Source organism: Tamandua tetradactyla, chromosome 7, assembly GCF_023851605.1.
Source record: "Tamandua tetradactyla isolate mTamTet1 chromosome 7, mTamTet1.pri, whole genome shotgun sequence".
NCBI classification, from domain to species: Eukaryota; Metazoa; Chordata; class Mammalia; order Pilosa; family Myrmecophagidae; genus Tamandua; species Tamandua tetradactyla.
This window is the reverse complement of record NC_135333.1, coordinates 51,882,837-51,899,268: the sequence shown is the minus strand read 5'-3', so window position 1 is coordinate 51,899,268 and position 16,432 is coordinate 51,882,837. Positions and strand designations below refer to the sequence as shown.

The 16,432-nt window shown below is 43.2% G+C and overlaps 1 protein-coding gene across 11 annotated transcripts in view; it reads left to right on the top strand.

Annotated features, from left to right (window-relative positions):
• CELF2 (CUGBP Elav-like family member 2) overlaps positions 1 to 16,432 on the top strand; it is a 506,203-nt gene that overhangs the window by 449,458 nt on the left and 40,313 nt on the right. For all 11 annotated transcript variants that reach the window (XM_077169455.1, XM_077169448.1, XM_077169444.1 and 8 more), the window contains 2 exons: positions 2,236 to 2,299; positions 11,256 to 11,390. In XM_077169455.1, coding sequence (XP_077025570.1) covers positions 2,236 to 2,299; positions 11,256 to 11,390 — 199 coding nt within the window. The remainder of the gene's footprint in view (positions 1 to 2,235; positions 2,300 to 11,255; positions 11,391 to 16,432) is intronic.

Sequence of the window (16,432 nt, the reverse complement as noted above, 5' to 3'; positions counted from 1 at the left end):
GGCTTAGGTTCAGCTCCCATGAGAATGAGTATCCTTTGGGAAATCAAACAGTGAATGTGAGGGCGGTGCAATGGTGGCTCAGTGGCAAGAATTCTTACCTGCTGAGCCAGAGACCCAGGTTCAATTCCCAGAGCCTGCCCAAGAAATAAAAAAAACATAATGAATGTGATCATCAGATCCTTTCCCACCCAAGGGCTGGGGAAGGGAGAAGGAGGAGAGGAAAGTGTAAGAATGGAAAAAGGAAACATTGAGGGCACTGGATAGAAACTTTGCGTAGTTGGTCAGTGTGACCAAACTGCCCTGGCTCAATGGTCAGGGAACTCAAATTCCATCTTCCTCTTTGCAAATATTTCCCATAGATATTTGCAGGTTTCCCCAGTAGCATTAATGCATTAGAAGAGCAGCGGCTGGCTCTCCTACAGATAAATACATGGTTACATCTCTTCCAATTTTCCCCTCATTTCCATTGCTTCTCCCCGAGGGTTCACACTTCCAATATCCTGACACTTTAAACTCTAGATACAGAAACTAGAAATCCATTTCTTTACAAGGCCCTTGGCCTCCCTGTGGCCCTGACTCACCAGAGAATGGCTGTGCATTGAATAACCTTGAGTGATGGTTTAATGACACTCCAGGTATTTCCACTGGCCTTCAAAATATCTTCAAAGCTAAGTTAATTTTACTTAACTTCAGTTTTTAAAAGCTAGCACAATAGGAGGAGGGAATAGGGGCTTGTAATCACCATAGATTGGAAAGCCCCACAAACCAAAATAAAATATTTCTCTCTATCAAAATCGATCATCCCCTGCTCTCTGTCCTCTCCCACTCTCCGTGTGTGTGTGTGTGTGTGTGTGTGTGTGTGTGTGTGTGAGAGAGAGAGAGAGAGAGAGAGACACCTAGGTAATCCGTTCTGAATCATGGAAAGGGATACAGTGAATATTACAGACCTTTTTTTCTGGTTTTAGTACCTGTTAATGTTAAGCCCTGTAATTCCATTGTAACTAAGACTTTGTTTCATCAGCCAATGGTACTCTACTCCACACCACTTTGTGCTTTCAAGCCAACTGATAGACTTTCATTCTTGACTCTTATCTAATAGTACAGTTTTTTCCTTATTAAACTGAAGAGGCCTCTACTTACACAGAGGAACAGCAGCAGTCTGCATTATGTTCTGCACAGATCCAGAAAATAGCGAATTCATCTTATTCCTCCTAAGCACGTCTCCTAACAGGTTCTCCCTGATAAATGTGGTGAAATCTATGCTTATTGATATCCATGTACATTTGAATATAGGAGATGTGCTTGCCCCCACGCACAAACTCTGTCTGTATTGATCTACCTTGTCAAAAAGAGAGTATCAATAAATCGAGCTAACCAGTTAGTACAGCGGGCCCCTGTTCCCACCTAAGGTAACCGATAGTTTGACTGAATTGGACAGACCAAGGAGCACTTTTGTTGGGAGCCCCAGGCTTTGCATGTGGTTCCTACTGATACTACATGAGGGGTAAGTGGAGAGGGGTAGGTGGGAGAATTTGGTTTTGAGAGCTCCAGGGGAAAAAGCAGAACCTTTCCCCAGCTACATTGATTCTTTAAAAAAAAAAAAAATTCTGATGGCATTTAAATAATGCATAGCATCACTGTCCGTAACACCAGATACTTCTGAGCTCTGACAAACAATATACTTCTCTCTGCCAGTGAAGAGCATCTTAAAGGAATGGTCATTTTCCCGGTCATAGAGTTGTGGCTCCAACTCTATGGCTGTGAAAACCTGTGTATATGAATGTAATTGTGGTGGTTTATCTGTGACCCAAGAGCTGGTGAATACAGGTGCTTCTAGTGAGAGGAAACCAGACAGAGAAGGCAAGTGAAAGGGTTTGAGGGGATGAACCTTGATTGACAGAGATGAGTTATGGTAACTCCTAGACAACAGAGAGATATAATTAGTCACGCTATGTTGGTCTCAATAGATTTAACACCTGGTTGTTAAAAAGAGTAAATTGATTAATTGTTTTAAAGCAGCTATATTATTGAGTTTCCCCAGTGTCAGTATTAATAGAGATTAGACATTAATATGGATTTGCAACCCCAACTCTTGGGACCATCCATCCATCCACAGGCAGTGGCAATCGACTTCATAAATATTGAGAAAGCTGGATTTGCCCCCAATTTCATCGGGAAGTTATTTTCTCTCATTTCAATATGGCTCTTACTGCACACTTTTGCTTTCATTTGCAGCTCCTGCAGCAAGCTACTTCTTCCAGCAACCTGGGTGCATTCAGTGGCATCCAGCAGATGGCAGGTAAGTCAGAAAGCACACCTCTCCCTCTGACCCTGATCTCAGCCAAATTTTGGATTGGGCAAAAGAGCAAAGAAAACAAGCAAGGGGAAGGGAGAACTAAGGGCCATTACTGATCTATTTGCTTTCCATCTCAGTCATTAGAATTAGAACCAGCAGCTCTGAAGCTGTAATCCTACATCTTACATTATGTGTCCACCTTCATCCTACGTAGCAGCTGTCAAATGAAGGGGCTGAGAGTTACTGCATCCTGCCCTCAGTAGGTATTTTCTTTAATGGATTTGCTAACTGGGGGATTTCTAGCAAGATTTCTATATCCAGGGCAGTCAAAATGATGACATCCCTCAAAAATCTTTATAATAGGCAGTCAATAAAAATGTTCTGACCTCCCTAATGAAAGCCGAGACTGCAGGCCTGTCTTGATGCGGTTTTGCAGTCCCTGGATAACCACAGACAATTAACAGGGTGCCTTTTTTACTTCAGTACCTCAGTCGACAGCTTGGTTCATCAGAAGCTTTCACGGGAAAGCATAATTTTTGTTCTGGAGAAAAATCAAAGTGCGACTGTGTGTGAAAGCCAACTCATTGAAGGATTTCTTTTTATAATGAGCAGCACCAGTGGTAGCTGAGGCACAGTGATTAGTGAAAGGTCATCCCCACCGTGCGACCTTCCATGCTGGTACCCTAAGTTAACACGGTGCCAGGGAGGGCAGTATCTGCAATAAATCAGAACGCAGGTGCCCGTTAACCTGCCGGGAGGACCGGCTGGAAAGCTGCTTCCTTGTTTGATTCCAGAAAGGTGGGGGAGGCATGCAAAGAGAAGAACAGATTTTTGGCGTATCAGAATCAAACACGGCTTGTTTTAATCAAGGACACCCAGAATTTATGGAAGGAAGCCTGGATGGCAGAGCAAAAGGGAAATTTCTTTATCTGTCACTGTGAATACTGTTTTTTCCCACTTCTTTTCTTCTTTTTCAAATGCACATCCTTGGTTTTTTTCTTGTTTCACTTTGAATGAACCTGAAAGACTTTTGATGAACAGGCGTAGGTCTCTCCCCATGGGTGACTGTCAGCTCAACCTTCCATGTGCCCTCTTGAGCTAATGCACTTGTCTGACAGTGCATGTTAGATTACAGTAAAGATACTGCAGGAGCAGGGTGCAAGGGTGGTTCAGTAGTAGAATTCTCACCTGCCATGCAGGAGACTTGGGTTCAATTCCCAGTCCATGCATTTCGCAAAAAACAAACAAATGAAAATTCAACAAATGGTGCAGCAATAACGGGATGCTTACATGAAAGAATAATGAATTGTGACCCCACCATGTAGCATACAAAAAAAAAATACTACAGGATTGTTCTTTGGATGTTAAAGCTGCTGGCACTACTTGCCTGATCCATTGTAATATAGCTTTGGGGTTATTAGATAAAAGCTAGGTCTTTACATGATAAATAGTTAAATCATTCAGCAGTATCTTTATTTCTGAAGCTGGCCTTGGAGCTGAGATTCGCATAGAATGGTTAATTTATATTTAGTTCTATGAAGGGAACTGGAGAGACATAAGTAAAATATTCAGGGAGTTTTCTGTGTTTTAAAAGAGCCCACCTCCCAATTGCAAACTCTATAATAAATGCTGTGATTTGTCACATTTTCAGTCAATGGAAGATTTGGGTTTCCCCCACTACTATGGCCTGTTCCAGATCTGAAGTGGAGGGCTTTCCCTGGAGGAAACCTTGGCCTCCCCGACCCCCGCAGTTGGGTTATGCAGAGAAGGTCATTGGTCCTCAGGCCACTGCCAGTGGACAGGACACCCTGTCCGTCCTCCTTAGGATGTATGCTCCCCTGCTGGCCAAGCACAGGTCAGGAAGGGGCCACCCACAGGCTCTGAGGGCTCAGTGAAAAACTTCAAGGTATTCTGGAGGCACCTTAGGAGGTGCCAGGGAGCAGATGGCTAATTTAAAGTCATTCTGTAAATGCTCCAGGCTTCCCAAAATATCTCTTTTCTTAACCTTCAAGATATTAAATGCAGCACACTCAGACTGCAGAGGCTGTGAAATCCAACGCAGAGCAGTCAGTTACCCTTACCCTCCACCATCTCAAATATTGAGAGGATTAAGGATGTAGGTGCCAGAGCTCTGTCTGCCTGGCAATTTCTTTAAAGGGTGCCCTTCTTTCAAAGGAATAATCGGGTTTCATCTTCCAGAGTGTTTGAAGCATTATTTTTTGGGGTGTTTTCCCCCACCCCCCAATAAAGAAGAGTTCTGTTTACTCCTCCTTTGTCCTCTCCTGACAGTAGAGCTTAACTTTTTTTTACCAGTAATCTAAATCAGTATGGTTAAGTGGACATGGTGGTGCCGCCATAGAGGAAGCTCTCCAGCTCGCCTACCTGTGGGAGGGGTGCCCCTCCTCTGGGCTTCCCTAATGCCCCCTTTCGTCTGCCTCCCTTACCTCTGCAAACACCGCCGTGACCTCCCGACACATCCCACACCCTACTCTGAGCTCCAGGCAGGGCCCGGCTTGTAGACTGGTGAAGTCGGCCCATCCGGAGCACCCAACTCAGAGAGGCCCACGTGATGCCTTCTGAGCAGATGCGCGGACACAGCGCTGAATCGGCGGGTGTGAATTTATATTCTGGATACATTCCAAGTGGAACTTAAGTATAAATGCTCAGTTTTGGAATTAAGCAATCTGGCTGTAAACTGGCATATAAACCAAAAAACCATTCTATAAACTGATGAGCTATCTTCATGAGTGGGCTGTTGAAGATTTGGAGAGAGCAGGGGTTTGTGTACACTCACACAGCTCACAGAGCACTGGCCCGTGATTGTACACAGTAGAAGCAATGTGCTGTTCAGGTTGAAGGAGCCCAAGAGGTGATTTCGCCCAAACCCCACCTGATGGTGAAATGCTTGTCGAGTGATGGATGCTGTGGAGTACTGAGAAAAGAGTAGCACATACACAATTCAAATGCTGCTTTTATGGCTTTCAGTGGCATATAATAAACTCCAGATATAAAATTCAAGTAGTCCAGCTTGGAACACTATCTCCAAAGAGAGTGAAATATCATTTCGAGAACCACTAATATTTTATTGTGAACAGTTCTCCAGACGTAATGGCCCTTCCTTCAGGAGATTGATGTTTATAACCAGAGCCTAAAATGTTTCATTTATATGAGGTGAAGCATTTTCTTTTTGAGGAGAAGAGAAAATAAAGCCCCCCCCCCCAAAAAAAAAGAAACAGAAAAAAGAAATTTTAGATGGCAGGTAACTGTAAGTACTCGCATCAATAAAATCAAAAGAGACATCAAGTCTCCTTTTCTTCCCCCCAAATCGTACTGTTTTCCTCTCAAACTGAAAATAACATAAAACTTCAAATGTGTTTTATGACTATATAAAAGAGAAACTTAATAAATATGGAATTTAAATGCGGAGAGTGGTTTAGGATCAAATCTTTATAAGCCACATGCTTTTATTGTATAGTTTTGAAGTTGATAGGTTTTATTTTCCTCCCTAAAACGTCTACACTTGTCCATTTCTCACTCAGCTATGCTATGTGTCCAGTGAGTTTCTGAAATCTCAGAAATTGAAGCCTGAGTTTAGGCTGAGTCTAGATTTTTTTTGAAGGAGGATGAAGAAAGGAAAAGTGGCTTTTTCAGTCCAAACTTTCTTGAGAACAGTCCTCTCAAAAGTACCATATACTATGAAGTATTGATTGTATAATTTGGCTGGGATGTATGGTAAATGAATATATCTCAAAATCTGAAAAAAAGAGCACCCTAGTAGAAAAACAAGGGTGATATTTCACAATTTTGGTTTTCATAAACTTTGAAACAGTTGTGCTATTTGCCTTCAGAGCCTCCCAGGGACACTTCAGGTCCCTACATAACAGCTGGAAACGCTGATGCGTGAAAAGGTTAAATAATTTATGAGCAGCTCCAAAGTGTCAGGTAACATGGATTAGGGTACAGAATTCCCAAAGGGCAATTTTATGAGGTAAGGGCTGTTAGTATCCCATTTCACAGGTGGGATAACTGAGGCTCAGAGAAGTTAGCAGACTTGCCCAAAGTTGCAAAGCAGGAAAGTTGGCAGATTCAGGTTTCAAATCCAAGACAGCTTGATCCAAACTCTGAGTTCTCTGTTGCCCCCAAATTTGAAAAACAGTGTTCTGCATTCAGCAATTTGAGGTATGTTTGCCTAATAAACCCAAATTGCAGGATGTCCTTACACAAATGGTTTGGCTGTCCAAAAAGAAATGTCGGTGCCTTACACTGCAGAGAGAGCCTCAAAACTGTGAAAAAAAAATGCAGCAACTCAGAGAGAGTAACAGGAAATTGCCTCTGTTCGTTCTGAAAAACAGTACAGATTTATTAGGCCTGGGTCATATTTTGTCAGAATTTGTTTGTTTGTTTTCTAGGACAAGGAATTGTTATTTAACAAATAATAGAGACTATGCTGCTGTAACTGCAGAGGAGCCTCTGCAGATAAACAGGAGAGTTTGTTTTAATTGATCATTGGTGAAGTGGGCAGCAGCTCCCTTCCGCCATACCTGGTCAAATTTTAAAAGTAACCATAACATGGCTGTGTGCGACATACTTGCTGAGAAAACAACACAGCTATGCATTTATCATTTCAAGGATCCTTTCCCTGGGTGGACCACGGTGGCTCAGCAGGCAGAGTTCTCACCTGCCATGCTGGAGACCTGGGTTCAATTCCCGGTGCCTGCCCATGTGGAAAAAAAAAAAGGATCCCTTCCCAGAGAGTCTTGAAATGTCTGGCACAGAGGATAAGAGAGAAGACATTTGCAGAACCAGTATCCAGGCGGTCCAAGGACCTTGCACTGGACATGCCCCTCCCAGAGTTGGGAATTGTGCATCGCGCACCTACAGAGGTCCTATTCTTTCCATAGCTGAGTCTCCAACCCTGCTGCCTTAGGTTCTCCCTGAGAATGTGCTAATAGGCCTTATGAGAATGTTCCATAACCACCCATCTGTCACTTTTTAACAGACCTGATTGGCAAGCGCCCGTAACAACTGACATCTGTTCGCGCTTATTGATATGCAGATTTATGGTAATTGCTATGAACAATAAGACACAAAATTACCTAAGGTGAACATTAAATTAAATTTCCATGCCCTTCTTCTTATAAATAATTTTTTTTTAAATCTTAAATTTCAAGTAGGCATATTGCACATCTGTTTCGTATATAATTTCATTGTTTTGAGAATTTTTTTTCCCTAAGTAATGAAGGAGAAAAGTTGAATCCCCGTATTCCCAACTTTTTTCGCTATCTTGATATCAGCACACTGTTGGATTTCATAAGGCATACATGGTTTGCATGCCTAGTCACCCAGATTATTGCCTCTGCTTTGGGGGGCCCATCTTACCAGAGTGAAGTCAATGAAGTTACATGTCGTTATTTTTCCTTATCCAGGCCAGCTGCAGCTCCCTCCTGGGGATATGTGCCCTCTGTCTGTGCCCTTTCGGGGAACTGTGTGGGCTGGCTGAGGGGGAGAGTGTGCCTGGGCCAGAAGAGAAAAAAGTTGCCTATGGCAAGAATGGAGAAATAGGGACAGGCACCTTTATCCAAAGAAGGGGAAAACAGAACCAGATAATGAGTGGGAGCAGATGAAGTGGAGGGATTACTCCCCATCACTGGTCCCTCCCTGCTTCAGTATAAGCTCCTTGAGGGCAAGGACTGTATTATTTTCTACTTTGTCCTCATGGCCTTTCACAGGCTCTGGCACTGAATGGATGGACAGATGGACGGATGGATGGACGGACGGGTGGGCGGACGGGCAGACAGATGGGCTAGCATGGGTCCACCGGCCTACCTGATTCTCTCCATCCACCTCTTCCCCAAATCCCTTAGATGTTGGGGGGTCTATTGGCCTCTCCTGTGCACTCCACCTCCCTGCTTCCTTTAGCCCATATCTTCTCCCCTTGCCTTGTGATGGCTGGACAGGGTCAGCTACGCCCCAGCATGGTGACCTTTCCCTACCAGGCAGGGAGCAGGGAGCTGGTCTCTCAGGTGGTAGAGTGGCAAGATGGGGAAACACAGAGGGGGAGTCGGCAGCAGACTCCCAAATCTTCCGCTCTGGATTCTGAAAGGCAGGGGGCAGTGGTGGAAAAACCTGACTATTGTCAGCTCAGCTGAAACACTGTTATTTTTCCATGAATGTTGGTGGGTGAGATAAGGAGTAAACCTGGTTCTAATATTTGTAGAAGGGATTAATCAACGATTGAAGGAAACAGTCAATATTTGATGCTGTTGTAAATACTGGAGAACTAACAAAGAATTAGAAAACTGAAAACTTGGTTGGGTGCTTAGACAATACTCTTTATAACAATTTTTGGGAAGTTTATACTATTAGTTACCCTTTTCATCTGTCCCAACAAAGATTTCTCCATCACCAACTATATATATATATATCACTGTTGTGTGTGTGTGTGTGTGTGTGTTTGGATAAATAAAGCAAAATCTTTGTCCTCAGGGAACACAGTTTCTAATTAGGAAGATAAATACATACAAATAATGTCAAAGTAGGATTTGATGAGAACCACAGAAGAGCTGAAAACAAAGAGATAAGGGATTTTGTAGAGACTGTGTCGAAAGTGTGCTTGGTAAATACAAACCCCCACTCTGCAGAGCAAGTTTGTGAGGTGCGGCCCCTGAGCCCAGGCTGTGAGGTCTCGGCCGAGGGTCTGGTCCTCTCTGACCCAGCTGTGTTGCCAAGTTGGCCAACTGTGCAGTGCCTGCCAGCCTAGGGGGGCCTGTGGTGCTAACTTGGAGGTTCCCTTCTAAAGAGGAGCTTATGACCTGAGTCTAGAGTAGTGGCCCTGCTGCTTCTTAATATGTACCAGGTGCATGTCAGGGCTTTTATTCCTTAGCCCTCTCCTTGTGTGTGCGCAGCCATCTGCTGGTGATGTCGGATCATCTGGTTTACCTCATTAAAACAGCAGGAACCCAAGTCACACGTCAGTGCAGTGCACCTCCCTCCTTGCAAAGTAGCTCACAGCTAGGCCTTCCAAGAGGGTCTGCACTAAAGCCAGTTGGCACCCATATTTCTTCCATTTCCATTTTCCTAGAGTATAACCAAAAAATAAGATCCATGCCTTCTCAGTTCCCACAGCCTTATGAATACGGCCCTGTCTGGCCCTTGGTCAGAAGGAATGAGGGACGTCTCTGTCCCCACTGGCATTTGCTGCATATAGCAGGGTGGCCTGGAGCCTGCACTTGTCCTCCAGAAAGTCGCTGGATTCCACGAACGATTGTATCCTGCTGCTAAGCATCCCCACGAAGCAAGCGGGTTTTGAAAAACAGATGTTTGGCTTTCCCCATAAGCCAACAGATCGGGGTGTCTCCTGGAAGAAGGTAGAGTATCATTTTGAACAACACGGGAACCCGTTTTGCAGCAGCGCCATTAGGAACACTTTCCTGAGTGGAAGTAAACCCTGACTGAGGAGGCGGGACCGAGGGGAGGAAAAGGGTACTGCCAAGCGCCCGCTTCTTTCTGAGCCAGAACATTCTCGCCCCTCTGTCCACCCCCAATACCTGTGGAAGCAGTTCTCAGGCCCCTCTCCCTACAGCAGATTAGGTGTGTTCAGTAGACATGTATTAAGTACGTGGATTTTGAGGCATGAGAAGGTAAAATTAAGCTGATTACTTCAATGTCTTTCTCTATAAAATCCATCCATATAAGAAGAGCTCCGTTTCCTTCTTCCCCATGTGCACGAGAATTCCTCTTACCGTGAAGGGAATCACAGAAAAGTCCTTTGCACGTTCAGAGAACCCTTGGGCTGAAACCTTAAAGGGGAAAGATAAAGGACATTAAAAGTGAACACATGGGCAGGGGGGAGGGAAAGTTATTGCCTAATGATGCAGAGTTTCCATTTGGGGTGATGGCAGTGTTGTGAATGTGACCACCAGTGTCACCGACTTATCTACTTGAAAATCATTAAAATAACAGACTTTATGTTATATCTGTGTGTGTATATATACATATATGTATACACACACACACATAATTTTTTTTAATAAAAGCATAGAGCCCAGACCCCAGGCATGGCCAGCCTCCCAGTGACAGACCCAAATCTTGACTAATCCCACCCTCATGCTCTTACAAAATTTCATTTCTCAGCTATTTTTTTTCCTTAAACTTCTTTAGCCAGACTTCAAGTTCAGTGTAAATACAAATACCTCTAAGAGGATTAAGGCACTGTCATTTTCACTCATCCATTCTTTTATTCATCAAATACAGTTTGAGTTCCCAGTACGAACACATCATAGAGTTCACATTCGAAATCTGGCTGGAAACAAACATTCGATGGGAATAATAAGCAGCACCTAGCAGTTATTGGGTACTGCCTTTCCAAAGCCAGATACTGAGCTAATGAACTGCATTTACCTTTTGAGGTCAGGTGCAGATAGCAGTGCCACCCACCGGGCAGGACGTGGAGAGGTTAAGGAGCTTGCCCAAAGGCACACAGAGATGAACTTCAACTTTAGGGGAGAGTTGGAACCAGTATACAGTGATGACCTCTGGACTCCCTCATCCCCAGAGCTGTCACACTTAGGGGAGCGAGGGTGTACCTCAAAGCCCTTCCTTTAGCAACCCATGCCCAGTGATACCGTTTTTTGAAACTGCGTGGGAGAAGTTGCCTACCCACACAGGGAAATCTGCTTCTTGTCTTTCCCCTCACCTCTGCAACACAGAGAGGGGCAGGTGTAAGAGGACATGGGGAGGCCTCTACCGAGAAGGATGCTCTCAGCGATTCCTCCTACAGGGGCTTCTAGGAATCGAGGGTCATGTCGCAAAGAATGGAAGGCACTGTCCTCCGAGCCTAGCATTGCCCCAGTCCCTGGGGCAAGGGACTCAGTGGCCTCTGCCCAGGTGATGAGTGGCATCTTGTTGGGAACCGGGAAAGCTAGCCCTATGGCTAACATGACATCTCTCCCCTCCACAGGAATGAACGCTTTACAGTTACAGAACCTGGCCACGCTGGCAGCAGCCGCCGCTGCGGCCCAGACCTCAGCCACCAGCACCAGTGCAAACCCCCTGTCCACGACGAGCAGCGCCCTGGGGGCCCTCACGAGTCCTGGTAAGGAAGGCTCTTCCCTCTCAGTGGGGGCGGAAGGGCCCCACGTCTGCACCCCCACCCCAGGCATAAGGCAGAGGGGCACATGGCTTCAGGACAGGGCCAGGAGATTTTCCCTGGGCACCTAAGTGGTTTTATTTATTTATTCATTTCTGAGAAAGAAGGTTTGAATGTGCATGTGTGTTTTATTTTTGAGGAGTAAAACGATGAAAGTTTCCGGAAAAGAATTCCTTATCCTAGCAGTTTTTACCCATTTGTTTTGTTTAAGAAAGTCTGTCATCCATTACATCCTCACTTAAGTCTCTGTCCTTGTAAAGAACCTTAAAAAGTCATGCTTTTGTCCTGTCCTTTTCTGTTGATTTTTTCTTGGTAATTTGCAAATTCTCTGTTTTATCTCCCAGAATCTCTGACATTTCAATGTTATATCTCACACCTGCTCCAACCTTCCCGTTCAGTTTTTTCTTCTCCATCTTCATTGTTTTTATTGTATAATGTAACATACATACAAAGCAAAAAGAGAAAAGCAATAATTTTCAAAGCGCTCTTCAACAAGTAGTTATAGAACAGGTCCCAGAGTTCGTCACAGGCTACCATTCCATCCTCCCAAATTTCTCCTTCTAGCTGCTCCAAAACCCTGGCGGTTAGACGAAATATTAATATAGTGACTCGGCAGCCATACTTATTTGTTAAATCCCATTTTCTCTGTTATATCTCCTTCTCCTTTAATCCTTCTCCAATCTATAGGGATCTTTGGGCAATGCCCATTCTTACTTCTCATGTTGAGAAGAGTTATCCACACTAAAGAGTAGGAGGATATAATTAATTGATTATCCTGGAAGGGCTGGTTCCTCTGGATTCCAGGATTTATCTGACCTAGGAAACTTCCAGAAATTATAGGTTCCAGGAAGGCAAACCTAGTGTGTGCAGCTGTTGTAGAGTCTCAGTTCCAGCTCTAAATGTTCTGAAGAGCCAACAGGAGTGATGTTGGTTGGGGTTTAGCAAGCCCGGCAATTAGAACTATCTAATTGAAGCTTGCATAAGAGCAGCCTCCAAAATAGCCTCTTGACTCCACTTGATCTCTCTTGACTACTGATGCCTTATTTTATTACACTTTTTACCCCTTTGGTCAGGAAGGAAATTGTCGATCCCATGGTGCCACAAATTCAGTTTTAAATCTGCAATCTAGAGGGCACCTTCTCTCTTGTGCATTGTAGTCAGGTTCTGGGCTTTGTGTTTTCAAGTATTTTTTTCCCCAGAAATTTTATTGCCTCTTTCAAAATCAGATGCCATTTTTTTTTCATACAAGTCAGACATCATATAGCTGCTTAAAAAAAAGGGGGCGAATGTTTCACTGGTATTTCTTCCTCTCTGAATGTTCTAGATCTTGCTCAATGGTCTTAGTGTCTTCTCTTTTATGGAGGGCAGGGCCTGCAGTATCTCTAGGCTTCCTTCCAACCCTGAAAACCCCATAGTGCTCTATCTCTGTGCCAAAAAGACTAAACCAGGAGCAAAACAGTTTGAACGTAGTGCAGGGTTTCTTTCCGGAAACTCAAAATGAAGAATATAGCGCACACAGGTCAACTTTTTCCAGGCCTTTAGACTCTGGAAAGCAGCAGCCCTGGCCCTATTTATAAAAGATTGTGTATCCAACACACTTCACTGTGAGAAACCCAGGAGACATTTAGAAGAGGCCAGCGGATCTCCCCTCAACATGCAGTGAGCACATAGCAACAGCATGTAGATGTATTGACTCCATTCTCAAAAACGTCTTCAAAAATGCACCATTACCATATACAGGTCTCATTTTATATACTAAATAAGAGTCCTGAAAAATCGACTTTGTCATTTTTTTCAGTAAATTAAATTTACAGCCATAATGCAATACGAAAATTTGTGATTTAAATATATCCTTCAGTGGCCCCTTTTGAGAAATAAACATTTTTGCCTGGATAAATTGCCCCCCTTATAAAAACAAAGTAAGTTTTCTTAAAAACAAAGAAAAACTTGGCCTCTCAAATTTATGTGTTATAAACCAGACTGGAAAGTATTTTCTTGAAGTAGGAATTTTTATCTCCCCTGTGAGCACCATGAAATGATTCCATTCAAATAGCACAGAGGATGGTATATACGTTTTATTGTATGTTTAATCAGAAGCTGATTTTTTTTTTTTACTGTATTTTGTTTTGGGAAAGCAAAGCTAAAAATCACTCACAATCTGTATTTTTGTTTGTTTTTATGTAGAAATAAAAAGGATTTACTTTTTTAAAGAAAATAATATTAACTTTATTTTGGCACAAGTAAATGACTGTAATTTTTCAAACCTTGCCCTTTTCCCTCACTTTTATGAGAGGGTGACCAGCAGAAATGACCCAATCATAGATAAGAAGTTGAGAAAACGAAAAGCAAGAAGTCCTGTTACCCACAGCTTAGACCATGGCTCTCAAATAATTTAACATTGATGCACTTGACATTATATTGAAAATTCTGCCACTACAAAAGCAGACCATTATCACAAACAGTTTGCTTAAGGGTGTGTGGCCTTCCGTGTACTTGGGGGTGGGGGTGGGGGAAGGGAAGCATTTTTTACTAAAATAGGAATTTCTGTTGCAATATTTGGCCTGGATTGGGCCTTGGTCCAGGGAAATCAGAACCAGGTATTAAGATACTTCATCCTTCTTTAAAAGGAGACTTGTCAGTTAAAGAAGCCAAGTAACAAAAGCAGATGACAGCTGGTCAGTGTAGATTGTGAAATTGGATAAATAATATTTATTAACTGCCTCTGGGGTCTTGGGTCCTGTCCCTGGTGCTGGGAACACAGCAGTGAGCCAAGCAGACCACCCCTGCTCTCGCAGGTCTTCAGTCTGCCAGGAATAAGCAAGTAAGTATACGATGCTGAAAGATGTGCTAGATGAGGGCTGTGAAGGGAGAGAAAACAGACCACAATGCAGCCAGCAGAGGGGGTGAAGGAAGCTGTTCCTCTCTCAGAAGGCAACGAGTGAGCAGAAACTTGAATAAAGTGAAGGGCGGGGTGGAGATTCCTAGGGCCAGAACCTTCCAGGCTGTGCAGAGCAATCGGGAAGGCTGAGGCAGGGTCTGGCTTAGCAGGGCCGTGCGCGGAGGGGGGCGGGAAGCTGGGGCCAAGTCAGCTCTGGCCAGCGGACGCACGCTCATTCTGCCCAGCAGGGCAAGGGGCACAAATAGGGCATAACCTTCTTAAAACGGGAAAAACTTAAACAGCTCAGGCGCATAGTGTACATATTTGTCAGAAATGAATTTTAAACATTCTTGACCACTTCTAGTCCCCACTCCTGCCCAAGGCCAGGGTGCAAGGGGGAGTGTTTTGAGGTGTATGGTCTTTCTCCTCCCCGCTACTAGCGAAGCATCCTTCCTTTTACTCCTAGAGTGGCCCCTGCCCATCCGTCCATCCTGCTAGCTGCGGTGTCATTGAAAGTGATTTGTCTTTTCTCTGCTGAGGAATGCTTTGCATAATCGCTGAAAGTATTTCATTAGAATCCTGATGTGCGGTAGCAGAAACCATTTAAATCCACATTTCAATTATTTTTCTTAAGTGTAACTAAAAAAATCTGGCATTTAAGTGAAAGTAAACTATTTGTCTAATTTCCATCAGGGACTTTTTCAAAGTCACAAAAAAATGTGGTTAGTAAAATTCATGACTCTCCACTTAATCAGGGCAATTTCCTGTGAAATAAAAGGGGTTGGAAGCCATACCCCAAGCCAAGCCCACTATTATTTTTTTAATAATAATAAACAGAATGTGCTGTTGGACCATTAGCGAGTCCAGTCAAATTGTGAAATGCGCTGAGCCCTCCTCTACCTTCCCCAGACAGTTTTAAAATTCCATCTCTTAAGCTTCAGACAAATTCATCGAGAAAGGAAAGGAACAACTCAATCCCCAAACTATTAATTTTTTTCATAACTGTAAATTTATCATTTCAATTTTGCATACCCAGGAAAAGTCTCCCTATAGCATTATTATAAGTGATTTTAAAGCCTTAGCTTTAAAACATGAAAGATTAAGTTTTAATTTTTGTTAAAAAAAAAAAATCCCCTTAGGCCATCAATAGGTTCCTTTGTCTCATGGCCTTGAAATAAAAATTAAAATAGTTTAAATTGCCCATGGTTAGAATGAGTGTTTCATGCAATTATCAGATGTTAGTGAATAAAATTGGAAATTAAATCATGAAAGAATAAAAACCACATAAATGCATATTATGCCTTTTATGATTTTCTCACGGGTCTTTTGAAGCCTTATTTAATCATGTTTCTTGTCTTTTATTTTGATATGATAATTTTTCCTTTGTTTACTTCAATCTCCCATTTAGTTAATTAATTCCTTGGCCATTTCTCCTTACCCAGTTTTGAGCCTGTTTTTAAGGAATATGTCTCTGTGTTTGCACAAAGAAGCGAATTGTCTATAAAGGTTTTAAAGAAAGAAAGTTCAATTTGTCTTCTTCCCAGCTTGTAGATGTGTTGCTTTTGTCTGGCAATTTCGAGAGCTTGGGAGCAAGTTTTATTACCATCACATTGTGAACATTTCTTTGGTGTTTGCTCTCCAAAACATAATATTGAGTTTATGCACCAAAATATTCCACTGACTTTCTTCTGTTTTCTCTTTTTAAAGAGAAGAATATTTTTAAATTCTCCAAATGCTTCTCTAAGTGCAGACTCAGTCAAGTGCATACTTCAGGATGATGGCTAATTTCTTTAGACAGCACAGAACATTGTAAAATGCTAGGAAACATTTTCCTTTCCCCACCATTGGCTTTTCAGACAGTTTTCACTTAAAATTCCAGGCGGTATTTTTTTTCCCCGTCTTCAAGGTGCGACTTGCCTCCTTGAAGCCCGTGGCAGACACAGAGCTCTAAGAAAAGGGCAAAGCTTCCTTTGCCCTGTGTGGGGTCAGCAGAGACCCAAAGTGCTTGGAGGGGATGGACTCACACCTCTGCTGCCGTCAATACAGGTGACTGTGAGTGGCCGCCTCGAATGTGACAGTCCAGAGATGAGGGCAACGCCAGGCAGCAAGA